Source organism: Amphiprion ocellaris, chromosome 7 (genome assembly GCF_022539595.1).
Source record: "Amphiprion ocellaris isolate individual 3 ecotype Okinawa chromosome 7, ASM2253959v1, whole genome shotgun sequence".
Classification (NCBI taxonomy): domain Eukaryota; kingdom Metazoa; phylum Chordata; class Actinopteri; family Pomacentridae; genus Amphiprion; species Amphiprion ocellaris.
The window spans coordinates 2,680,392-2,708,259 of record NC_072772.1 but is presented as its reverse complement, the minus strand read 5'-3'; the positions used below and the strand labels follow the sequence as shown (position 1 = coordinate 2,708,259).

At 41.9% G+C, this 27,868-nt stretch overlaps 1 protein-coding gene across 2 annotated transcripts in view; it reads right to left on the bottom strand.

The window, feature by feature from the left end:
- LOC111565113 (CD166 antigen homolog) overlaps positions 1 to 27,201 on the bottom strand; it is a 41,950-nt gene extending 14,749 nt beyond the window's left edge. The window contains exons 1-4 of one of the 2 annotated variants that reach the window (XM_023265112.3): positions 26,847 to 27,201; positions 759 to 865; positions 303 to 519; positions 110 to 174 (exon numbers count right to left, since the gene is read on the bottom strand). In XM_023265112.3, the coding sequence (XP_023120880.2) occupies positions 110 to 174; positions 303 to 519; positions 759 to 865; positions 26,847 to 26,922 (465 nt within the window). In that variant the 5' untranslated portion in view covers positions 26,923 to 27,201. The remainder of the gene's footprint in view (positions 1 to 109; positions 175 to 302; positions 520 to 758; positions 866 to 26,846) is intronic. The other variant, XM_023265111.3, reaches the window with a different exon arrangement.
- Positions 27,202 to 27,868: the final 667 nt, after the last annotated feature.

The following is a 27,868-nucleotide window of genomic DNA, read 5'->3' as shown; positions in this document are numbered from 1 at the left end:
GTCTCTGTTAGGCCTCAAGATACCTTCGCTCAAGTGAGGGATTTCCCTTGACGATTTGCTGCCTAATATAATGTAGGGATAAGCAATGTTATCATTAAAAAAACTGCACCTTGGTAAGTTTGCCAATCTCCAGCGCCTCTGCTTGGTCAGAAATCTCCAGGCCTTCCGGCGACTCTGTGGAAAAAAACGTGTTAGTGAAGAGGGTTTTATTGGAAGTGTTGCTGATGCCAGGCATAGCAGCGCTTCACTAACACACTTAATAACTGGAATGTTAATTTAGGCTTATGCCAGCTTGTACTCACTGTAGATCATCACATTAATGGGGTACTCCATGATGTCTTCGCGAGCCACCACCATGCAGGTGAACGTCCGCTGGTCAGTCAACTTGGCGGCAGACAGCAGCAGGCTGGAGTTAGCCGCCATGCTTACACGGTCTTTGTATTCATCAGTGGCCATGATTACAGCGTTCTTGTTTTTCTGCTTGACCAGCAGGTCTCCTGGAATTCCCTCTCCTTTGTCCTGCAGAGCAGAGCAAGCTTGTTACATGTCTGCCGCAATATGGCACTTGGCTTCCAGTTCAAATAAAGAGTACACAGCATTTTGCTCCACACCCTCCAGCCTCATGCGGCGTCATATGGAGGGACAGATGCATGGTCTAATGCGCGACATGCACTCAGACTGGGCCTGGTCCAGACATGATAAGTGGGTGTCAGACGGATTTCACCATTTTGAAACCGCTGACCTCCACCGTGACTTACATATTTCCATTTAGTGATGAGAATGTCTTCTTCCTTTGTGGCTCCATTGTGGCACGGGATCTCCAGCGTTTCCCCATACAGGCCGCTCACAGTCTCCAAACCGGCAACTGTACAAGATGCAAGAGAAAAAGCATATTCTGGTTACTTTTTCAGAAGGGCTAATCTTGTCAGCTCCAGCACAGCAGGATTTTTTTGTAGTGAAAATGGGAATCCGTTACGATTGTGAATGCTTCAAAGTGCCCACTTTCTCTGTACGTATTTGACTGACATTCATCAATACCACTTAGCTTTCGCTTAAACACACAAGGAGGGCAGTTTCTATAGAGTTCTGCTAATTTTACAGCTCCTTGGGTAAAAAAAAAAAAAAACAAACAAAAAAAAAAAACCTTTCCTGCCCTAAATTTCATTCAAAACATTACCATGGAGACAAAGTGCTTCAGAGGGGGATGGGAAGAGGGTGCCAGCAGAAGTGTCTCAATGAGGGGTTACAGCCAGAGGGCTGCAGGGAAGAGGAGGCTGCCATGGCCTGACTGAAAATGAGGTGTTGCTCAGTTTTGTTTTTTGTTTTTTTTTTTTGCATTCAGATTTACATTTCAGGCCTCTCAGTCAGTGTTCAGGCTAAGGTAAACGCACGAGTGGGTGTGTGGAGGGATAAATCTGAAAATCCAAAACGGCTCCACAGCAGTTCAGGGAGAAAAAGCAAAGCAGTGCCCTGTCTAGTAAATCAGTGATATTTACAGGAATAGTGCAAAAACAGTGGAGATGCTCAAATATCCTGTGTGCATTCAGCCCTTAAATGATCTGATTGTATTCATGCACAAAGAAAGAAAAGCAGCTGCACACTCTGATGTCACCTCTGCACTGAGACAAAAGTTTTACTCTCACTTTCCCTCTCAACTCATCAGACTCGGAGGCTTCCTCAGAGTTGTGCAGCGATGGAGTGAATTCATTTGCTTTGTGCGTGATGCTCATTTGAATCTTGTTTGAATGAAAGTAAATACTTTTACTATGGTAACCATTGTCTGCATCAGGACAGAGTAACAAATGAGAGCCTGAGGCGTGTTTACACAGTTGAATGTAATGTCAGGCTGAGCGGGCGAGTTCAGAGGTGCACCCATGTTTGTCTGCCTGCTTTGTTTCCCACACTTTAAAACCCGAGTCTCATTCTCACATCCGGAACTATTAAACAAGTCCATAAAATAGTTATGTACCGGCGTGATGTATTACTTAACTAAAGACACAACAAAATCAAACGGTTTGCCTCAAGTCAACAAAGTCTGCTGTTGTTGCCGCCCTCCTGACACTCAGCTGAACAAGTTCATACTCTGACACTTGTCACTCATCGTTATGAGCTGTCAGCTCTGAAACAACATTCGAGTCTGAAGCCCAACTAACCGGTGTTTGTAGAGCTCATCTCTAAAGCCATGACAGCAAGAAGATGAAAAAAAGCAGACAGTTTAATAATATGATTTTAAACAGGGCATGTCTGCTTCATCGCTCTGCTGCTTTTAAAGTAGTTTCCTGCCATTTCTGCTGCTGGTATGACTTCTTTTTTGCCCTGTGGCCACTAGTGTCACTTTAGGAGAATAGTTGGGAAATAAACTTTGTTTTCTTGCAGAGGGTTAAATGACACGAAAAGATTGATGCTGCTCATGTGTGTCGGTTAAATATGAAGCAAAGGCCAACAGCCGGTCTGGATCTGTCCAGAAAGGTGACCTCTGAGGCTCACCAATAAACATGTTGCACCTTGTTTGGTTGTTCTTTATAAAATTTAAGTGCCACAAGTTGTGTTTGAGCCAGGATTTCTTGGTTGTAGCTATTTATGTGAGAGACATGAAAGCTGTATTGGCCTTCAGGACAGAGAAGCAAACAGGTGCACTTCCCAACAACGACCTTTTTGAATAAAAACTCGAGCCGCTTCATGCACATGACGCCTTAAACTTTACTAAAATGTCTATTTCTGGCAACAGAGTGTCATTTATTTCTATTTTAATACATTTCTGATGTTTTAATTGCTTTATTCGTTCAAACACACAAAGTGAAAATAACCTCAGGTGTTAGCAGACTGAGCTAAATCACTTCTTGTCACAGGATTCCTAATTGACTGTGACACCTGTGTGCAATGAGCAGGCTCAATGGATGGATAAACATCAGGAATTATCAATACAGAGACCTAGAGACAAAATATAAAGAGAAGGGAAGAAAAAGGCACCAAAAAAGGTGTGAGGCAGAGTTTATCTCTGGTGGGGGACTATAATCAATGCTTACAGCTGCATCCATGGAGCAGGAGCAGCTTATGCGAGCATCAAAGCAGAGCACAGCAGCCAATAAAACCTATCCGAGAGACACATAGCACTACCACAGCACTTCACCCACATAGATACAATCCCTGCATTTAAATAAGGCTCGGCGACATTTAATCGTGACAGCACGGGACAAAACAAACCTCGTCACATTTCAGCCGCTGACAGTTTTACCAGGAATTCTTCGCCAAACACAGGGATAAGCTCTGTCACTTGTCAACGAAAGTACAATTACAGCTACTTCCTGCATTGATTCCCCTCATTGTCTATGATTTGCCACACCTAAAATGTGTTCCTCTCACACTATCAAGTGAAGTATAATGGGCTAAAAGCTTATTTTAGAATCAAGTCATGCTTTGATCAGTCTTAATAAGCCATTTTGTTTCATGAAATGTCACCCAACTTTGAGGATTTGTACATTTTTTCCTGTATTCATGAGGAGAATTAAATACTTAATTTCTTAAGCATTCGATCAGGTTCTACTGAGCTGCAATGCATATTCCAAGAATATATGCACAAAATGGGCAGTTTGCTGGACTGTAAACGTGTGCCTGCATTTCACAGAGGCTTGCTCACATCTAGATTTTAGCAATTGGCTGTACATCAGTCCGATCCACCTGAACTGGTAATGTAGATGGCTGGTGCGAACACAGCATGCTGATGTAGCTATCCCACACTCCGATGTGTTGTCTTTCTGATGTAAATCTAATGAAGTGTGCAGGTTTTCTGATCCAGGCAGAAAAGATTGCACACGCTGGGTGGAAAAAAAGAGCAAAATGGAGACATTGTGAATACATTAAGGGGAGGCCATTAATGAGCTCCCTGTGCAAGACATCGGGGCACAGTTTTGCATATGTGTCAGATTTGATGACACCCTGCTACATTTCATTTTGGGGAGATGTTTAGGGTGCCAAAAATAATCTGTCAGTATCTTGATTATGTGCTACACCTGGCCGTTCTGGTGCCAGAATACTGTAATGGCCGAGGAAACATCCAAATGCTTCTCTGCTTGGCTACCAAGTCTGCAAATGTTGTGCTGAAAACTTCCCAGGAGACCATGCTGCACAACCTGCTCTGCTGAATCAGTCAATTGCCAAAAAAAAAAAAAGACTTAGTTATATTGAGGTTACACTGCTGTTGGAAAGGTTATCTCCCCTCCTGTATAATATTCTCCTTACATTTCAAATTCAAATAGACATGTTTGAATATTCAAATACAGCTGTGTCTCTGCAAACTTTAAAAGAGTACGCATTAAGGGAACGGCATTATCTGTGCAGATTACACTGTTGCACAATGAGAGCTAATCGCACATGTTGAGTTACAGAAGACAAAGCTGCTGCTGCTTACTGAGATAAGGTAATCCCCCGCAACAAAAGTAGGTGAACGGAGTGACTTCGCATTGACAAACACACAAGAGTGCACACCATGCATACCAAAACTCATCACTTCTAACTGTTGTCTATATGAAGAAGAAAGGGCAACAGACGGTGATAACAGTGTTTTCTTTAGATTTTCCTTACTTTTTTATTGGTGAATGTTCAAAAACAGTAACAATGTGCATCTCTAATTTTGCCATCAGGTGGTAGCTCTGCCCTTTAGCACCAAATGGATTGTATGGAGAATGCAATGTCCAAAAAAACCCACTACTACACCAAATATATAAATATTTCATATCATATGTGCAACAAAAAAAATACACACACAAGAACCAAAAGACATTTCTTCTGTTTTCCCCTAAGTAATGCATGTGCAGTATGTTGTCCTGGTAATAACTAACAGCAGATGGTGTTAAAAACTCCAACAGAAATACAAATAGACTTATTTGGGATTTGGACGATGTAGAAAGTACTGTCAACATCACAGCTTACACAGTGGAATGAAAATCTGTTGTATTTAACCACATTTTGCAGCTGACATCTTCAAAACACGTAATACAGTGATTTCTGCAGCAGATTTGGGAAAAATGTCATCATCTAAAGCTGATAAAACAATGCGGAATATGTCTTAGACTGCCTTCTGGGTCTCCAGGATGCCAAATAAAAGATTTGGGTTAAATTTCACTGTATTTTTACAAATCATTTATAAGCACTTTAGCCCCTCTAAAGCCGAAATAACTTGGCTCGTCAGGTCTGATGTGAATTGCTCTTCACTTATAAAAGCCGAGTTCTCATGCAGGACCCAAAAAGAAAATTAGCTAATACTCCAGCAATGGTAAATCAAGTAATAGACAGGCGAGTGACAGAGACAGGAGGCAGCACCACAGGAGATACTTTCATGTTCCTGATTAAGGCGCCTCTATCCCCGAGAAGAGACAGGTGACGACAGCTCAGATATAAGCTCACCAGGGAAATCAGCTACCTCCACACACTAGTCTCTATATCCCTGTTTTGCTACCTTACGCCCTCCATTTGTGCAAGTGTGTGTGTGTGTGCGTGTGTGTGTGTGTGTGTGTGTGTGTGTGTGTGTGTGCGTGTGTCTTCCAGCTGCAACATCCAGAAGAAAAGGCCCAAACTTATTAAGTGCTGAAAATGAGGATTGTGCGGTGAATGGAGATCCCATGGCGCATGTCCACAAAGACTTGATGGCAAATAGCCTCACTTCAGAAGCAGTTCAGTGGTGAGGGGGCAGACAGAACCACTTCAACTAGATCAATAATTCTTGAGGTAAGGGCTAGATTCTTGTAGTGAACAGAGCTTGCCTAAGGACCAAGAAATCAAAGAAAACCGGACCTCCTTTGACTCTTTCTTTTTTTAATAATAATTGAACTGAATAGTGATTAGCCACATGGAGCACCTCAGATGAGCAAAGGAGCAGTCATTTATTACATCCAACTTTTTATTACTTGTTGTCAAGAAAAATTGCCAGACTGCTGTCATACACGTGTCATACATGTGTTTTGGAAAATTGCTCTACCCACCACCAAGATTCCCCCACTTGCATCCTTAAACTCTATAGGATGCTTTTTATTGTCAACTCTTCCACTCTGTGCACATCCGCAGCTCATATTTTACTGACAATGACAAGCACATGACTATATTTGAATGCTGCCACAGTATCAGTTCATGCTGAGGAAGTGTTCCAGACCAGCTAACTGAGGAGAGATTTAAAAAAATTTTAAAAAATAAATAATACACAGCTACATGCTCACAATCTCCGTCTGTCTTGGGGTGTAATCATGTCACTGATGGATAACTGACAGCACAGCTTGCACAACATCCCTCTCACAGTATCTTTTTTCATTGCACACTGAACTATGGAAGCCATTCTCAACGTTAACATTGTGTGCTCTGTAATTTTGCTTTTTCCTTCCCACTGTAATTGCCTGTCAGAGTCTTTATAGCATAAAACTAAGGGCATCAGCTTGTGTGCTTTTTTTATTTTTTATATCGGTCTGTCAACAGCTGGTAGGCACAAAACACTCATGTCCATAGCTGAGTGGCTCTCCGATTTTTAAACATGTGATGGGGAACCAAACACAACTTTTGTAGGACGGATATAAACTTTTCAGATATGCTAGCGACGTTGTGAGTTCATCCATAAGTCTATTGGTTCACCACAGTGGTCCAAGCTCAAGAAATTCAATAACTGCTGGATGGATTGCCATTTTCATGACGCCCAAACACTGTATACTGCAGCCACCACCAGGATGACATGAAATCGCTTTTCCCTGCATGAACTTGTGGGCTGTTTTAGGGTGGCCTGAACCTGTGTGGGTGTTCCAACCACTGAAAAAAGCACCTACTCAGTGGTGGGTACTTCTGAGCAGCACTGAACAACTGCTCTGTGAGGCTTTGAAGCTGATTGGTTAAACTTGGAGGACAACGAGCATCACTTCTGTGTTCTTTGTCTGCTTTCGATCTGCTGTCCTTTTGTCTCTTCCCTTTACGCCAACCTCAGTCTGTCGAAGGAGATGGCCACCCTCCCTGAGCCTTCTTCTGATGGAGGTTTTTTTCTCCTTGCTTAAAGCGAATCCTTGCATTTGTTGGGTTTCTCTCTATAATACAACACCGTAAGGTCTTCACCTTGCTATGTGAAGTGCCTCGAGATGCTGCGAATTGGAGCTATATGAAAAATGTAATCAAATTTTCCGCTGTCTTGATGTGGTTGTTGAGTAGCCGTCTTTACTCTCTTCAACAGCACCATCATCGTGAAGGCCAACATAACAAACCCTACTTCCTGTGTCCACAGAGTACATCCAGTAGCTACTACTTCTTGACAGAAAGTTGATTGGGCCGAATATAGAGTCATTCCTGCAAAGTTCGCACCACTAACAACACTAGAGACTGCTGCTTTACCAGCTTTTCAATCAGTAAAGTCTGTTGAATTTAGTTTCCACATACCCTTGTCAATCCTACATACAGATCAGCTGTTTATCCAGTTATTTAATTCTTCATAAATCTGCTGATTACCTCACTGATTCATCAATTAACTGTTTCGTCTATTAATGCCAAAAATACAGGGTAATTTTGTTTTTTAATACCAACAACAGTTCAATATCCAAAGACATACAGTACTAGCAAATCATCACACTTGAGAAGCTGCCACGAAAGAATAGTTGGTGTTTCTAATTGATAAATGCCTGCAGTTTCTTATCAAAATAGCAATTACTATTTTGCAAAAATAAGCAGCACTTAGGAGTTTTTGCAAGCACTTTGCGGTCGACAGAAGCCACATTATGTGAAATGAACATCCCAGGGTTTGAGATTCACCGTTAAGAGTCATTTTCCTCATTTATGCGGCACCATCTGTTTCAGGAAGCTACACAGCACCCTCAAGATGTGGCCCAGCAGTGTCTCTTTGACCTTCAGAAGGTCTTTCACAGAGAGCCAATCTGAAGAGAAGCTTCATTTATGGACACAAAATCTTGGGACAAAGGTTTCATTTTCTGACAATGTTCCCCAAAGGCTCTATCTGCAGTTGAGCTGAACTAGGCCTGTCTAGTCTTTTTTGTTTTTAATAAGTGATCCACTCTCTACGGATTCTTATCTACAAGTTCCATAAGAAACGCTGTCCAAAGTCCAACACATTTATTAGTTTTATGATGGAAAAGAGAGTGTGATATTGTTTGACATTAATATAACACTGAATTGATGCATGGCCATGTGATGAAAAAAATACTGGAATGGGAAATTAGTCTCAAGAAGAGTAGGCCAATTTATTTTCACACTTATCAGAAACAACAGCATCCTCTCTGTGCAGCGTTTAGACAACGCATCATTTTTAAGGGTTGTGCTCAAAAACCTTTAAAGAATTTATCCACTTCAAACACTGAGTTTACTAAAAACCTCTTCAGTTAACACCTTTTGTAAAATACTTATCTTCAGAAAATTGATTAATCGATCAGTTGTTAGAGAAATTAACATGAAAAATAACCTGGTAATCATACTGATTTCAGACTCCTTAATTGTGAATATTGGTTGTTTTTGTTATTATATTCACCAGTTAGTTGAATATTTTAAAAGTTTTGAGCAAAAAATGCAAAATAAAGGAATTGTAGTGGGCTATTAGAAATTGTAAATGGCATTTTTCACCTATATTTTTTTACTTTTCAGGAACCAAACACATCACTAAACTAACTGACCAATCAACTATATTTAGTATTTGCTGGTTCTGGTTAAATTGAGGATTTTCTGCAGTATAAGCCGATGTCTTGTTTTGTCTAACTAACAGACCAGAACACCAATATGTTCAGTTTACAATAGCACACACTCACAAATTTTCTTTTCACCAGCTAATCAGCTAATCAACTGACTGCTTCAGCTCTGCAACTGACTTTTTGTTAAAAACAGGATCTCATAAACTGGAGTACAACAAAAAAAATCAACAAAAAAACCCTCAGAATTTCCTAGCCTACACTGAGAGCAGAGCCATGTCTGTCACCTCGGGGCAGAACAAGCCTGTGTTCTGCTAAGGAGGAGGATGGACAGCAAATGGAGAATTATGTAGAGTGTACAACACACAGCATTATTCGTCTGAGTCTATTAAGCATAATGGCTCCCCTCCTTCACCCCGGCAGCATGGACACATTTTTGGACCACTGTGCTCCAAAACCAACAAAAGCATTCATGCTTGGCAAACAAAACATCCAATCACAGAATTCGTGATAATTCTGCATGTTATTCAGGAGCTCTAATGTGTATGTAAGAGGGTTTACAAAACATGAGACTACAAAGGCACAGAGGAGAAAAGCTCCAAACTCTCATCGGGGCTCTTCATGCATCTTTACACTTTCTGAGCAATGAATAGTCAGACTTGCTTGCTCTCTCAGCAGACAGAAAATGCAGCTTCCACTGAAAAAAAAGCATATATTTTTCCAGAGCAACACATAGATTGCTCTCGTTCCCCCTCAAGCAAGAAAAACAATGTTCATGTGCTGTGTCATGTGTGGTCAGCAGACACCTCCAGACTACGGCGGGCGGGAACAGGGCTAATGCAACGCCTGCAGTATCACCTGTCGAGCACCTATTGTTGCCTTGTGTCTGGAAATGCTGGCTCCATTTTCTCGGGGTTCAGATTTGTCCCACAGAGGCCTCAGAACCTGTGGAGACCTGCTGCTGAGGGATCAGGTTGCTGCTTCTGCCTCTCATCGGGGATTGAGATGAGACAAAGAAAGCAAGGAGGGCTCGAGAAGGAGGAAGAGATTTATTTTGTTTTTCAGGTGGTTTTGCAGCTGCTTGTGTATTTAACGCCTAGGTCCCTTAAGAAAACATTATGTTGTTAGGGAAAAATCTTTCATAGCATAGATCTGTGTGGTTTAAGAGGCACTTTTGACTGCTGTGCAAAAGAAATTTTAATCATTTAATCTTGAAATTTTTATGTTATCAAACCAAACCAAATTCAGATCCGTTTTTCTGTTTCTTAAAATTGCTTTGTGGGTGTTAATTTAAGAGTGACTTTCTGGGGAACAGTACGTGACTCATATCACATCTTGTTTGCTGAGGCTTCTTTGATTTCCTACAATTCCCAGAATACCTGTTGACAATCCCCAGAGAACAGGTGCAAACACTTTGCACCAGCTGCGGGTTATTCACGTAGGCGGGGAGAAAAAAACAGCGTGCGCACTGAAATAATAAGCCCAAAGGAAGACGCGTGTCCTGCTCTACAGCTCAAAACACAGGACATCTTGTGACTGCATTGCATTGTGGTCCATTAAGGACAATCGTTTTCACTCGGTTTCCCTCTGTTTAAGTAATGAACAAAGTATGTGAGTCTGACGGACGGAAAGAGAAAAAAATTGGATATTTCCCGTCGATGTTTTAGACAGCAAAGTTTTCCATTAAATTTCACTCAGTGGAAATAGCTCAACATGTTGTCACATTGTCTGGGTTTGACCCATTATCCCAGGTAATGAGAAAAACATAGACCCAAACAAGTAAATAGACCTCAAACTGCCAGGTAGATTGCCAAAACCTTGTGTCATTAATTTCCAGAAGACAAATCCTGCACATCACAGTTATGCAGAATATGAGTCCATGTATAAGTGTAATATATGTATGCATATAAAAAATCTGATTGTGTGACTCATTATTAACAAACTATCATTCAAGCTTTGATGCCGGATCATAAGACACAAACATTTAGAGCTTTCACAACTATTCTGCAACAGACCCGAGAATCTCTTTCATTTTTTCCCTTTGATTAATGAATGAGTTTAATATGAGAATTTAAAAGGAAAGCCATTGTCAAGTATTTTAATAAATTATGTTCAAGTTACTTTAAAGGACGCTCTCTCACTTTAAAGATGCTGACAGTGCGATCAAAGCAAACAAATCCGCTTTGATTTGGCTTAAACCGCTCAGCTATAAATTATCACAAAACTAAAATCTGGGTTAAAAAAAAGGGGAAAAAAAGTTTTTATTATAGTTAAAAGAAGCATAAATGTTTCCATAAGGCTTAATAGAATACAGATGGGGGACAAATTAAGGAGAAAACCTGAACCCTCGACCCCTACAGGGAAGGGATCAGGTGGCTCGGTTACACCGTTGGGGGCATTTTGCTGCCACGGTTTGGGTCCACTTGTCCCATTTAGAGGAAAGGGTCACTGCAGATCAATGCAAAGTAGTTCTGAGTGATCACCTATATCCCAAGATGGAACATCCTGATGGGAGTGGTCTCTTCCAGGAAGACAATGGCCCCATTCATAGGACATGAGGGGTCGCTGAACGGTTAGATGGACATAAAAATGATGTGAATCATCTGCTGTGGCTTTCACCATAACGGATCTCAACTAGGGGTGTACATTCTTAACCAACAATTGGCAGCCTTATCAATCAATAGTTGATTAATTACTGGCAAGAAATGAACTCAGTGGACATCAAAATCATCCACTATGGCCGATGTCACCAGCTGCAGTGCACTTTAGTTCACCTATAAAACAGGAGCTTCAGCCGGGAGGCAATAACCAGCATGGTGCTACTTTACTAGACAAATTCCCATAATGCTCTCTGTTTGCGTACATAGACCTGTGAATAGTCTGAGTGAAGGCTTCCTTTAATGAATATAATGTTAAATAAGAAAAGCACTCAGACAGCGCAGTACTCCGCCAAGGCTGCTCAGTCGTTGCATCATTTCCGACGAATGAAATCTTGAAAAAAGTCATGGCAGAAATCGCGGCACTATAAAAAGTGGCCATTTAATACAGATGTACTCACCAAAAAAAAAATGACCTTGCGCTGAGCACAGGCGTGTGTTCTGCATGTGTACGTTATGTATGGATACTGAATCGCATGACCTAAATATGTAGCGGGCGACAGGAATTGATGGGACTCAGAAACACTCAGAAACACCTCCACAATTTAATCATTTGTTCCTAGTATCATTTCCCAATAAGTCCTCAACAATCAATTTCTAGGAGGATCACAATCATGTGACGTAGTGTTCACTTGTTGTCATGGTTACAGTGACGCAGTGCTGCTATCTGGCAATGATGCAGAAATCTTTAACCAATATGTGGATCCAGACTATAAGCTGCATCGCTGCCAAAATCTAATCACTTGGTCCTTGTGTCATTTCTGACCTTCACCTGAAAGGTTCATCTAAATCCGCTGCTAACAAACAGACAGAAAAACAGACAGACAAACCAATGCCGATCGTTCCATAACTCAGGCTCCACCTGCTTGACGGAGTACCAATGACAGCCTGGTGGTGTAGTCAGGTACTACAGCTAATGCAGAATACGTTTTCTGACATACATTTTTAATCAGTTAAATTATTCATGGCGATTAATCAATTAACAATTAAGTCAGTAACATCCGTGGCTCAAACCCAGCTGAACATCTCTGGGAGAATTTGGAGAGACGTGTCAACACCAAATGAGGGAATATCTTTCAAAAGATTTGTGTTCTTCCCTCCAGTAGAGTTACAGAATCAATGCCAAGGTGCTTTGAAGCTGTTCTGGCAGCATGTGGTGGCCCAACACTGCTTAATTTGTCACCCCTATGACTATAATATTAAGATGGAAAACAAATACACACCTTTTCATACAGAATATCTATGTATAAGTACCTACACTTTGATGCATGACTCACATTATTGGCAGTATCGGAGTCACTTTGTTACGTTTTTGCTCTGGGCGTGGGAGATGGGGGAAGATAAAAGCACATTACAAGAAGGGTGATAATCACACTAAATGACATGCCATAAGGTTTCCTAGAAATTGATCTCGTGGCATGATCGTTAGTCTTTGAAATGTTCTCCTCCACACACTCGACCACACGAGCGTCCGTAAAAACCTCTTTAAAAATGTCATAAATTGCGTCAGCAGATGAGCTGCACGGGTGCAGGGGACGGCTCTTAAGATCACAGCCGGCTGGAGTGATCGGGTGGTAAGTGCACTCAGAAATCACATCCATTATGTCGTGAATTATGTATTTGAGGGGCCCAGGCCGCGGGACCTGAGGGGAGAAGTGGTTGTGAGATGCCTGTGGGCAGACTTGGGGCAGATCATACGAGAGCTCACTGACTCCAAACATCCACCAGCGAACTCCCATTAACGCCGTACCATTAAAAGGCAACATTAGGCCATTAACAAAGCACAGATCCACCGCTTCCTACTTATCCATTAACCCTTCACTAATGCAACTTGGTGCCTAACAGTTTGGTAGTGACTTCATTCTTCTGTTTCCGAAAGAGCTCACATTAGTTCACCCAAGTGTCACGGTTATGACTGAGCAAAACAGGCTTTTTAGGTCTCCCATCAGCGCCAGACACGATCAGAAGCTAATGGATCTAGAAGTGTTGACTCTGTCAAGATGTTTCTCAGGTACGATTTTTAAAAACTCCATCAATGTGAGGATATTAAAGCCCTCCAACATGCAACTCTCCAGCCCCCCGATCTCTTCTACCTTTAAAGTCATCTCCTAAAAATAGACTCAGCCTGCTAGCAAATCGCTAGTTCATGGGGCAAAAGGGATTATCAAATCATTTCTTAATATTAAAATGGAAAACGAGGGTGCTCCCAACCTGAATCCATCTACCACACAGATAAAGCTTGTTTTAATTAGGGTTGTGACATGCAGAAATGATCAGACACAACCATGAAAGTTACATTTCTCCTGGCCATCTGTGGATGATCATGGGTCAATGTGAAGTTTAAAACTTTTTTGAAATGATGAAAAACAAATGACCTCCAACCTTGCAAGAATTAATTCTATGCTTTGTTTTCATTCAAATAGATCTAAAGTATCAAAATAAATATTAACTCTGCTCTCAAGTGCAATTCAGTATTCTGACTAAATTTTTCCACTTTTATGTCTAAAAGCACCAAATGATGCTTAAAATATTTGCTACTGAGTTTATTTGAAATGTTGCTTTTGTGTAGAGGATGGCAAGGCTGAGGCCGATTAACTCTCAATTCAGACACGATTAGGAAACAGTCATTCATTCTTAATTATTTCGGAGTAATTTAAATGTGATAACGTTTTCATATGGCAAGGAGCCTTCAAACTTTAATAAACTGGAGCATCTTACAAGCTTTAATGAATTTGTCCTCATGATGAGCTCGCATTCGAATGCCTCCGCTCCTAATCACAGAGGCTTTCAATTCAAGTTAGTTAATCTTGCAGCAACACTTCTGAGACTCTTTTTTTGGGTGTAAAGTTGAGCTAAATCCAATGATTTTTTTATCTGTGGTTGGTCCCTGCCAGTTGATTCACTAATGAAGCACACTTTGCTGGTTTTTACAAGGTAAAACCACACATGATGAAGCACGTTACACACTGAATCCAACATTTACACCGTGGGTGTGTGGCAGAAAAGAACATGAGAGGCAACACATGTCCTGAAAACACCATCTGCAGCTCAGATTCCTGTTCCTACTGTATATTTTTCTGGATTTAGCTAAACTCACAGCACTTCGGCTGCATGCATCTGAGTTCAGCAGAGCTTTGGTAGCAGGTATCTGATCACATGCTTCCTATGGCTCCCTTGTGTTTCTTCTGCGTTGGAGATGAGTCGCAGATAAATGCACGCCATTTCTCGGAGGGTAGGACTCGCTGTTTGAAAACTCTATTTTTAGCCAAAGTAATTAAAATTACAGACCTTTTTTCCTCCAGCAATCACAGGAAGTAAAATCAGCCCAATTAAGACTTAAAATGTACTTGCACTGATGATAAAATAAACGTTTACAGTCTGATAAAACCAATAGAAGGGTTAAAGAGGTGCAGCAGATGGTGTGATACTCCAGATGAAGGCAGCAGTGGGGGAACGTTTTGCATTAATGAATATAGTGCCCTTTGAATTACCCAAGAGTTTGAACTGATATCCGTAAATCTGAGAAATGAGAACTCAGGTTCTTAAATCAGAGGGGTTCACCCCTGTCCAGTCAGACATGTTAACAGGCAGCTTTAAAATATTCCTCACACATTCAAAACAACCTCCTTGACATCAAAGTGCTCGTCGTCTCACCAGGTCTCTTCAAGAGGTATCACATCAGACAGGAGGTATCAGGCTTTTTTTTATGCATACAGGCCATAAACCTGCCAGCCTGACTCGCCTCGAGCAACTGAGCCAGCTGGAGGACGACTGACTTTTAGGATGTCTGCTCTCTGGATTAGAGATGGAACATATATAATCACATGTATTAATAGCCTGGAATAGCATCAAAGCCATACAGCAAAAATAAGTAATGACATACAGACAGGTCATTGATTAATACAGATTCAACTATTCTGATTTGTTGTGTCTTTTATCAAAAACGTCAAAAAAAATTGCTGCCGCCAACATCTAAACTGCAAGATTTTCCACCTTTCTCCACATTATCTAACTGCAACTGATTGTCTTTGGGCTTCTTAAAAGAGAAACAAGCAGTCTATAGATGTCACCTTCAGCTTTTCACTGTTTTCTGACAGTTTATACAGTAAAAACATTACTCAAATGAGAATAACAGGAAATCTGACTGATTATTTTGTAGTTACATGACATTTTGTAATGATCACATGTTGCAGCCGCAGCCGAACCTCATTACAAATGCTGTGAAAAAATAAGTCTGGAACTCGTGATTATTTTCATAAGTCAAATGATTTATTTTTTTTGATGGTTTTTATTTAATGGGAACAATCATTTGGCCAAAGAAATGTCAAAAGGAACGAAAACAGCAATCGTCACGATATCAGTTTTATAACACAAAGAGAGAAAAAAGCAGTGAATCCTTATTTGACAAACTGAGGCTGGTTGACATTTGCTTGAAAAATGACTGAAGCTAAATATCAGCTATCAAAGCCGCGTGTGATTAATTTCTTATCAGTCAATTAAGTCATTTATCAAGTGAGAAATGTCAAACAGTCTTTGACACGTGACATTTCTCTTTTTTTATTCATCTTTGGGGCTTTGAGCTACTGGCTGCATAAACCAAGAAGCTCTGGAAACATGTGATGGTCATAATTCTACTATTTTCTGAGTGAAATCACGGCACACACTGAAAATAACTATTAGTTGCAGCTCTCGTGCTCAAAATATTACATGAAAAAACCGACATGCAGGTCAAGAGCAATAGCATCCTCTTACTGGTGGCAAAATGAGTGAATCATTTTCCTTTATTCTGAAATATTAGTCCAGCTGGCAGCAGCAGATTTCTGTATTTACACAACTGCAGTCGTCTTTTGTTCGAGGGCCCGCCTGTCTGTCTGCACCACAAGTGCTCGCTCTCCTGTAAAAAAAGGCGGCCCCACCCAGTCCCTGCCCCCCACGCCTCCTACGCTAGGAAACCCTTTGAACATTTGTAGCTCACTGGTCCTGGGGGAGTAGTTGTGTTTACTATTATACTATCTGTGTGCCCATATTACAGTTTCAGATGGTGCCTGAGGATACCAATCAAACCTGCTGCCACAACACGCCCCGGCTGAAGGTAAATGGATCCTGGCAACAAAAACTCCTCACAGTCCAGGCTGGAGAGAGTAGCGGAGAACAGAAAAAAAAAAGAGGGTGATGCAGGGCCCATCACTTTAGTACGTGGGTAAACAAGAACGCATCCAATTATCGATCTTAAAGTGCTTCATTAGATGCTGCATGAGCCGTGGCCTAATATTTCCACAACACAAAATGGATGATTAATGGAAATATGTGCAAGACTTTTAGGATTGTCTGAATGTAATGCACGGCGCCTACTTTCATGTCAATAATACGCGTGTTGTTATGCTGTAAACAACGGGAAATATTAACACAGGTAGATTTTTTCATTTGCTCGGCAGATGGCTCGCGTAGCTTTCATCTCCGGTAATTGCTGCGGCAGGGCTGATACTTTTGCATTAGTTGGGCAAAGACTCGCGTACGCCGTGGCACACTCGTAATGACAGAGCTGACCTTGTAACCCTTCACTGTGAAACTGAGCGGGCAATGCTCCTCATTCCAATAAGCCAAACAGGCCTGGTTGGTATTAAGAAGGCATGACGGTTTCAGATTGTGTCCTGCTTCAAATTTTGGCTCTAGGGGGGTCCTAAAGCCTCTGCTGGCTAAACAGAGCAGGGAGCGGCAGGAGGAATACATGGAATGCAGATAATACATACAAAGGATTATGTACCTGCTTGCACATCAAATCTGTGTGGTTTCACATTTAATACCCATGAACCAACATCTGCTTTGATGGAGTGCTGTGAAAGGCAGGAGACCACTGGGTCTTCCTATGACTTCGGGACTTTCAGATTTACATGGCATGATAACTGCTAACATGATTTGGCCCGAGGGGTTTGAACTCCAGTGGAGCCAAGCTGATTTCTGTGTGTTCAATAAATGGGGGAATTGTTTGCTTATGTGCAATAAATTCACTTACATCCAAAAGACGATTTATCTTCTCTCAAAGCAAGGTCACTAATAGTGCTATCCTCCTTTTTCTCAAAGACACATACCAGATAAAACTGTCACAACAAACCCAATCTTGCTCTTTTGTTTGCGTCTTTTGTTTCTGAGATAACCACTCCGAGTTTATGTAATTCAGCATATGTCACAGTCAGCTTGGGTACACGGAGCCTTTAGGGCATAATAATCTCGTTAGTGGTGGCTATTGCATTTTCTTCTTCCATCATGACATGAGGAGAAGCTATACATCAAGGTAAGTGCTTTTAACCATGCACACTGTAGTTGCACAGCTTCCCCCCTTCCTGTTTCTTGTCCTGTGTAGTGCATCTCCAGCAGAAAAAAAAAGCCCTGCAGATCTGTCTGATAGTGAGATGTACTGGCAGCAGTGAAACACCCAACTTCACAACAAAACCTGTCAATAAGCAAAAAAAATAACAATATGCCAACACCTCTTCTACAGCTGAAAGATGTTCAAAATATCTGCAATGTGGCCTAAAGAGCTCAGGAGTAAAAGTCTCCGTGGAAATGTTCTGCACAGACTTTCCCCCTTCAAGCAAACTGAGTCAACTCGCTGTTCACAAAGTCCTCTGAAGCAATGAGCTGCTTCTTCTGCAGGGTCAGACAAAAGCAGCGGCTCCAGGGCGAAAGCTCCCCTGAAAGTCCAGAAAAGACGGTAAATTGCAACAGAACAAAAACACCTCTGATAATTAAGATCCCAGTGCTGCCTGTATTTGCAAATTTATGATGTGAAAGTATTTTTAGTCCTGCTAGGAGCTGTGAGGAATCCAATGTTGGTTTGCCAGTTGGTCCACCATTCTGGCCCAGTCAGTTACTGAGCAACTCGATAAAAAGCCGTGAAATTTTATGCAGACATTTGGGCTCCGGAACAAAAACGCCATAGAATTTGCTAATCTGCCGTTGTAACTTGACCAGTACTTGACCAGCATGTGTCATCAGATGTTGAGTGGTTTGAACATGTAATGGTCCTCTAATGCACAGATGTGATGCTTTTTACTGCCTTAAATCCAGTATCTTTGGCTCCTGGTGCAGCAGGAAATGGGAAATTCTGATTTCATCTTGACCATTATCTTACCAATTAGTCAAAAAAGTAACCGTAAGCCTAACTGTCTGAATCCTAAAACCTGCCAGAGGGGTTTGAAAGGCTTTGGAAAAATCACCGAAATAACATTTAACAGAGCCAAAACCTGTAAACGGAGAAAGAATCATTAGATTTTGTAGTTTCTGGCAGGCCTTGGACTATTTCATTTGAAATCTAAGCTTAAAATTGAGATATTTTATCAAAGTCGTTTCATTCTACACGTCTCATTCAGAAATTCACCGTTTAAACAGTTTGCTCTAAACAGATTCTGTTAAAAAAAAAAACATAATAATTTTGTAGTCCTCCATGCAGCTAGAAAGTCTTTAGTGATTCAGTTGTAACCAACAGTCATCCAACAAAAAATCCAAAATTGTCAGCTAACCTGGACTAAACTGCAGGATGTGTTTACACAGAGCAGACAGGAGAAAAGCATTAAAGATGTAAGTTGTGAAATATCTAGACTATATACAGCCAACATTTCTTTTTTCCAGGATTGGTAATACCTGAGGGTACTTGGAACGATGCGTCCATTTTTTTTTTTTTTTAATTGACAGTTTTTTAAAAATTTTCTAAAATAAATACAGAAGTTAAACATTTTTTTCTGTTTCATGGCATTATACCACTGCTATGTTGAAGAAAATACATTTTTGAGTTTTCCCTACTTCTAGCCATGTGTGGGCTGTTTCCATAGAGAAGCAGGAGTTTACATTGCAGTGAAAAATGAGCACACATCAAGTAAAAATTAACATTTTCTCTTTCCATACAATGTAATCATCAGGTCAGTTTGTCCAATACTTAAATTAATGACTAGTTTGAAGTACGCATGCTAGCATGCTAAGATGGTTTATCCAAGTAAAGCATCACAATAAACAAAAAAAACAACATATAAAGTACCCGCCTTCACTGTCTTTACTCGTTAAAATACAAACCCTGCATATTAGCAGCTGTAATGACCTGAGATATGAAAATGAATTCAACACAAGGCATTACAATAAGAAGTGCATTCATTCAAGCATGATATCTGGAGTAATGCGGCCCTGAGCAGGAAGGTAACCAAATTGTCCAATTATTAGAAACCCACTAGGAACCATTACAGTCTGAACAAACTGTGCCTGTGATGGTGTCTTGGATTGGAGTATCTGTTACAGACGAGCGCGTCCCGGCAAGCCCCGCCACAATAAAACAGGTAATCCTGAGATTTCCTTGCAAAAGAGTAGAAAATCCAGGCTGCTGTGCTCATAATGTCCTGAAACTTGCACTTGCTGAAGAATTCATCATTTTTTACTGTCAGGTTTTCTGCTGTCTGACCCCAAATGAAATCACTATCATTATATGAGGAAATGATGTGTCATCTCTTCTGCATCTGCTACATGTACTAAGGGGGGGAATGAATGGCAGCATAATGGCCTATAGCTTCATCATTACTCAAAATTAAACACTTCAGAGTTCATTTACCAGCATCCTCATTCTATACATGAGCCTGGCACAGCAGTAATGCAAGTTTTATGTGACAAGGGCCTGCGGTAACGCGCTGCTTGTGAGTTTACTATTAAACCTTCCTGCTGTTTTCCTTTGTGACCACCCTGCAGTCGAATAACACGCTCATACTGTGTTTTTTTTCTCTTTTCATCAAGAGGATAAGTCAGCATGTGTGTTTAAATTACACCAGCGGGATGTGTTAATGCTTAGAAATTCTCTCCAGGAACACAAGGCCACTTGACCTCTTAAGACGCCCCATTATAAAATTAAGTATTGCATCCAATTACCAGACAAGCATCTCTTCACCTTCCTCGTAAGGCCTGCCAGTGGAACAGCTGAATACTTAACAACACGGCCGAGTGTTTTATCAGGAAACATCTAACACATCCACAAGTCGTGCAACAGCCAAAAGCATCACTTGTGGGGTAATTGCCTTGGACAAAAAAAAAAAAAAGCTGCCACTTGACTTCTTTGAATAAAAGTTGAATGTGAGGGGAACAGCACTCTGATACTACTGATGTGTTTCGCTCACAACAAGGCGCTTCTTTGAGAAACATACTGTAATCTGTTGTGAGGATTACATTTCTTTTCACTTAATCATGGTTTTTCCAAGCAGTTGCACATTAGGAAGTACATGCCCCGAGGCTAGAATGAAAGTCTTAACTGGCCACAGACAGAAATGTAAAAAGGTCTCACTTTAAGAAGGGAATGTGGGGTTATGATTTATGTAGCAGGGCGCTTCAACCGTTTATCCAATATACATATATATAGAAATACATATTTTTCTGCTATTTTTTGTAGTTTACTTTATGCTCCTTCAAACGTTTATCTGTTGCTTGTAGGTTGTCTTTTACTTCTGGCTGATTGTTTCAACTGTATAAATTACTTCTAGCTATATGAACCATTCATTAATTTTAGGTAAATATTAAAAGTAACTAACAAAATGCACTTTTCAGGTATTACAGCTGTAGCTTGTTGTGTTTGTTGCTTGTTGTGATCATAAATTTACTACATTACATATTAACAGATATGTGAATGTCAACTGTGGAAATATTCCTGGTTGAGAAGCTTGAAATCTGAAAATTTTATAGTAAGATTACTGCCATTTTTAGAATGACACAGAAGGATGAACTACAAAAACAGCATCTAAGGTACTTGTTTTTGTTTCTGAAAGCATGTTTTAGACCATAATAAAAGCTAATGGTAGTCAGGAGTGCACTGATACATTGATGACCCTGAGAGATGGGCCAACCATTTAATCTTTCATCTTGTTACTCAGACGCTGCCAGACTGATGGGCTTTTAATTTCAATCGGAGATTCACTCCTGCCATCCCCTGTGAAAGAGAATCTCCCTGAATGAGAACTCCTGTCTCCTACAAGTTCAACCGTAGCAGCATATAATCAAAGACAGCTCCAGGCGCTGCAGGCTGCTGCTGCAGTCTTCGAGGGAAGGATGGTGGACATCAGCACAACACAAAGAAACAGCTTTTAAAATGGCAAGAATGTGAATACAGAGGTCAAACGCAGACAGAAAACTGTTCTGTTGAGTCCCAAGGGTGGGACATAACGTGGAGTGGTGCAATGTTTCATGAATGAAAAATTGCTAAACAGTGTCGGGAATGAATAGAGCGACTTCTCTGTATTGCAAAAGAGCCTCTGACACAACAGAGGGTGATTCAGAAACGAATGGGAAGACAAAACTGCATGTCATTTTATTAGCTGGCCCGAGGCTTGACAGGAATGTTTCAACTGTTGGACAAAAGCTGTGTCAACCTGCCTGAACCTCAGACAGAGTCAAAATGAAGGTTTGGTACAATAGCAACCTCCTGCCTTGCCGAGTGGCCTTCGTAAATGGGCAGAAATGCCGACTTTATGGGAGTGCGGGCATAAATATCAAGAGAATCACAGATGACCCCCTTTTGTGGGTCAGTTTGAGCCTCCTGCTGCTGGTGCTCCCATGTGGTGACACTGTGCTGCTGCTGCTGCTGCTTTGTCTTTGTTTAATATATAAGAAACATTTAATGAGAAAAAGCAGTTAATTAAATGTAATTCACATAAAACAAAAGCCACATGAGCACCCACCCCTGTAGCTTCCCAAATACATGTGGGCCTCTTTGTGGCGCTCTTTAGATATTCTCACAGGTCGAATCATTACCATCACAGTTAATGGAGGCCACTCAGAGAATTCATTAAACCAGAGCAATGACTCTAATGGAGAATTTGAACAAAGATCCTGGCCCTGTTAAAGATGGGTGTGGCCACAGGCTTTTCATATGGAGGAGAGATGCTTCCCCCCCTTCCTTCAGTCAGGTTGCACATGTGAAGTGCAGGGACTGGCAGCAGGGGTGTGTGCTGTTCCATATTAATGACAAAGAGAGGAGTGGGAGCAAGAAGTCGCTATCATACACTCATTTGTTTAAAAAGAGCCAGCCTCACAATACAGTCGGCAGGAGTCCACAGGCATCCAGAGAAAGCTGGGGGATGCGTCAATGACAAAAGACAGAGACAACCTCACTTTTTTGTGTGTGTGTGTCCCTGAAACAAGGGCTGCCCAATTTCAGAGTGCCGTTCTGCTTTCACCAAAACCAAGGATAGCTTCATGCATTTCAATGGGGGTATTCTTGCATAAAGAAAGAAGCACTACTGCATAGCACAGTCATCTCACTCCTGTTGTTAAGTCTTTCTTTACAGCAGAAACAATGGAACTCTGGTCCCTCCCCCTCGGATCACAAATAAACCATTATTTTGCATGGCAGAGTGACAAACCTGTGTGCAATGAGGAAAATGAAGAAACGGCAAAGACAGAAACTGAGATGTTAGTCTGTCTGGTGGAACATTATGAAAGCTCTCTCTCTCTCGGCTTGAAAACGATCTCACCTTGTGTGAATCGTAAAGCAGCATATACAAAAACTCAATAAAAAGTGCTACATTCAAACAATTTTTCCCTCAACCTGACCGGCAAATTAAAGTAAGAAAATGGACAGCTGAAGTGGCAAGTTTAGCTGAGATTATAACAATTAAATATATCTCCCACTCCGGCTGTAAAAGTGGGGCGAGCCAATCACCAAAGTGTAATTAAGATTCACTTGGTGCTGTTTTACTGATAATCCTGTGTGTAAAACTGTCACAGGCGAACAAAGGACCTTTTTCTCATTGAGTCATTGCCTGAGAGTGATTACTTTTGCCACCCAGGTCCTTTCATTTTCTCAAGGCAAAGCCACTCATACATCTCCCAGCTTGTTGAGACCAGCAGAAAAGGGAATTGCTCTGTTCTGATGTGTAGGAAACTCAGCATGTTCATGTGGGAGCTCATATTACTTCAGGCTCGTCTCAATACATTATAAAAAAAAAAAAAACAGTTTTTAGAGCTGTTCTCATAAACGGCTAGCAAATAATGAGGCTAGAAGTTGTCATTTGGCTTAACGTGAGTGACGGCAGCAAGCTGTTCTTTCAGCAACTGTACACACACAAAGAGGAATCATAAAGAGACACGCGCCCCCTGCACGAACCAAAAAACCAACACTCCTCCACCTGTTCAGTGTCCTGCTGTGGGTGGAGGGGAACAGAAGGGGGTGTGGGGGGGTTGTGGGGCAGACAAAGACCACACGAAATCAGCAATGCATTGAAGTATATTACAGATAACTCTGCTTTTACTTGCACTATCCATAAATTAGTCTACGTATAATTTTAGGTGCACTTGAGCAGACTCCAGGCACCACATGGTAAAAGATGCACATGTTATGAGCATCATTTCTCAGGGGAAACACTGATGCACCGGCCTGATTTCTTAGAAACTGTAATATCCAAAGCCCCCCCATGCCCCCCCACCTCCTCTTTTAGAAGTAGAGCAGGTTAGCATCAACTTTAATCTAGATTTTGCAGAAAAACCTGCTCTTTGCTCTTAAAGCGCCGCATCAAAGGCTATGTAACGATCATGTTTCAATCCCATCATAACCCTGCGTTATTTTTAGTTTGATGTCACCCCCAAAAGCTTCCCGGTTTTATTATTAGTCGTTTGTACTGCCGAAACTGAAGCAACCATGTCAGTAGTTGTTCAGGCTTGATGCTCGGCTATAAAGCGCCACTGCCAGGGGCACTGGGAGGAATTCTGCACCCCCTGATGGGAAGTGACACTGGGCCCTCCACCCCGACGCTGCTTTAATTTACAGTACGACCTTGCCTGTCTTCAACGGAGCCTCTCTTGTTTGAGGAGCTGCTCAGATTTCCACTTATTCCTTATTCTGATCGAGACCAATGGAGCACTCGACGCACATAAACAAACAATTCTCCTTAGTGAACATCTGTCTCCTTCCTATATCTCACTTACTTCCTTGCCTGACTAATAGCATCTGTCTCATTTTACACTTAATATTACGGCCTTTTATCATCCAGAACACAAGTGTACTGACTGTGCGACGCAGGAAAAAGATTCCACTTCACACTTTCGCTGCACACACTGAACTCAGAGTCCTACAAAGTCTTTTGAGAGGCATTATGAGCCGCCAATTTGGGTTGAGCATCCTGCAGGATAATAACTTTTACAGATATCACATATGGGAGCAGTTCAAGCTTTTCTATTACAGTAAATGTGAGGAACTATTGATTAATAGGAGGTTTGTTCCCTTTGTTAGTTTGAGATGTTTCCTCGGATTACACGTTTTGTTGCCCAATCAATCCAGTTTTGTTATATATATTTACTCAGTCCTGATTTCAGAAGCTGATTGTATTCTCATCACATCCAGCGACTCATTTGCAAAAAAATTTTGATCCACAAACAATTCATCCACTTGAGGAGATGAAGTTTTAAAGTGATAGCTTCGAAAACGAAGTACAGACACGGGATTTCTATTCAAAGCCATGATTCGGTTGAGTTGCCATACTTCTCATGAATGCATCTGAATTTTGCATGAAGGGATACGATACTTGGCAAGTCACAAAGAAATCTCTTTTTGAAAGAAGAAACAACCACAAGCAGTCTGCAGACATCAAGAGGAAACCGCTTATAAACAAGACGAGACGTGCACAAGCACACAAATGAACAGTTGAACAAAATCTCACATGTAGCCCAAACATACAATTAAAGCGACTTTTTTTGCTTCCTTTTCCTGTGCATTAACATCACAACACGCACAAGACAAGTCCTGACACAACCCTGTTAGGTAGTGAAGATGAAGGGACCGAGAGCAGATCTATCTCAGGTGAAGTTGGGTGACCCCCCCACAACAGATTAGTCCATTAGCAGAAGGGAGAGCCCCACTCGCCTGACAAGTAATACCAGCTGTGGCACCCAGCGCTTGTCTGTCTATTCAGGAAGGAGGGTGAGGAGGGTGGGGGAAGGGTGGAGACGGGGGGGAGTGAACAAAAAAAAACATCTTTCTAGGCAATTTGTTCCAAGACTAATTCCAGACTGTGTTATCTTGTTATATCCTCGCCTCGAGCACGTGGATCTGTTTCTTTTCACTCAAATATAATAAACCCAGTTTCTGGCTCTTACTGCAAATCCAGAAACTCCACACAACCAGCTTCAGGGCAGATTTCCAAGCAAACAGGCAAAAAGAAACCTCCTCAGGTTTGGTTCACCTTTTGCACCACTTCTTCCAGCCATCAGTAGTGTAAGCAAACACACATGCTTTGACCATCACTTGAGGGCAATGTGTCTGCTGAACACACAGCAGCGGCTGGACGACCGTAAAGTCAAACCTCATTACTAACTCAGAGCAGTCTTCCTTCTCCAGTCTCAAGCACACGGCACTGCAGCGGCACAGCAGTGCAAAAAAACACCCTGAAAGGGGCCATTCGTTTCCTCTCAAAGAAACCACCTGAGCTTGACTGATAGGTGCTGCATGGTGTTAATTTACAACAACAGGCGCCACCGCAGTGTGACGAGGTGAAAGAGAGCACAGTGAGATCAACTTCTCCTCCGCCTCCCCCCTTTTCCTCCCCCCTCCAAACCCTGAGGAGGCACTCTGAGCTTATGGCTTTGCTTATGGCCCGGCTGAGTGATGGGAACACATGCTACCTGTTGGCCTCACAGAGCAGAGGAAAAAAAAACAAACACAAAAACATCCCCCCTTCAAAAAAAATGCACAAAAATAAGAGCTTGTTTGGGGGGGAAAGCATGTCTGAGAGCCACCACAGTGGGAAACAAATCATCTATTTCTAAAGCCATAATTTCAAATCACCACTTAATGCATGGTTGCTCCAATCACATCATGCACCCAAAATAATTTCTTTTTTCCTGAAACTTGGGTGCATTCACTTGTGCGAGCTATTACAAACTGTCCACATCCTAGTGTAATTACTAGAAGGAGCCTGTCAGGAGAGCTTTCCTCCACCTAACAGGCAGCCCATAATTACAAGAAATCGTACAGGATGTGAGAGCAGCATCATTCAACACAACAGGCTGCCTTAAGGAAAAGAAAGAACACACACAGACACAGCAAAAAAATATGAGTCATGGACTACATCATGGGATGACCACATGTGAATACTGAGGGGTGATGATTATCTCAGTGTGGCATAATAAGCAGTTTCCACACAGAAAAAGTCAGTTTTGAATGATATAAATCTGGATTTGGACCTACGTCTAGAACAAAGTGGAGTTAGGGGGAAGTTTTCTTATCATTTAACACAAATGAGACGGAAGGAGGTGATCATGGGATTGTAGGTGGCTTTTAAGCAAGAAACAAAAGGCAATTTCAAGTGGAAATCATATCTAACTCAGCCACACAAGAGGAGCATCTCCGACTCCAAAACTTGAAAACACCGACAGCAGTGCGCCACCTCTCCCGGGGATTGTGGTCGATAACGCGGACTGAAGTTTTGGAGGCACCTGCGTGTGACAGCTGGGAGTTTCCTGCTTCCTACCTGCGGCTTTCCGCCAACACCGCTGCCCGGTGAAGGAAACAAAAGCTTACCTTGGCGGAGCAGCGCGGTGGTGGTGATGGTGATGGTGAGGAGGGCGCACACGCAGCTGGCGGACAACAAGTGCATCCTTGGCCGTCTCGCAGATCCTCTGTCGGCAGTGGTTTATTATTTGTTGGGGGGGAAAGAAAAAATAAGCAAAAAAAAACCCCACTTGGATGAGTTGGGTTTTCTTGTGTGTGTGTGTGAAGGTGGATTAAATTAAATTGTTCCCGCGAATCTGGCTGCTGCTTTCCCGCGGCTGTGGATTCAGTTGTACTTCAGTTTTTCTGGCTCTTCTCCCAACGTGGCATGTGCTCGCCAAGTCGCGCTCGCATCAGTTCTGGTGGAACAGGTAATTGCAAGAAAAAAAAAAAGAAAAAAAAAGAGAAGAGGCTCAGAGGCGAGAAGAGAGGGGCGGAGGATCCTGTCTGCAGCTCCGCCCCCTCACTCCCCCACCTCCCCTCCAGCACCAGCCTCACCCTCCCTCCTCCCTCCCATTCCTCCTTCCACCTCCTCCACCTCTTTCCTGAAGACCCCCCCCTCCTCCTCCTCCTCCTCCTCCTCCTCCTCCTCCTCCTCCTCCTCCTCCTCCTCCCCCCTTTCTTCATCTCATCTCCAACTCCCCCCTTTTTTCTCCCCCCTCCACTCTTTCTTCACCCTCATCTTCCATCTGCACACACACAGATACAAAAGGGAAGTCTTCACTCCAGCAGCAGCACGTCACACTTGTGGAAGAAATACACAGAGCCCCCCTTTGCCTGCATTTAAACGCCATAACAGTACATCTTAATTAGTAACACACATTAAAAAGTAATCCCAGAGAGCTATTCACAACATTTAATTAAATGCATGGTTGCGAGATGTCTGTGTAGGTTCTCAATCGTCCAGGTCACGGTAATAAAATCCAAGGAGCTTCAGTAGTCCAGTTGCTTTTTACAAAAGCTTCTAGGGTGGTTGCAAGATCTACATACTAATTTACTGATAAAGACAAACCTTTCTTTGATGGGTTGGTCACCTATATTTAACCGGCACA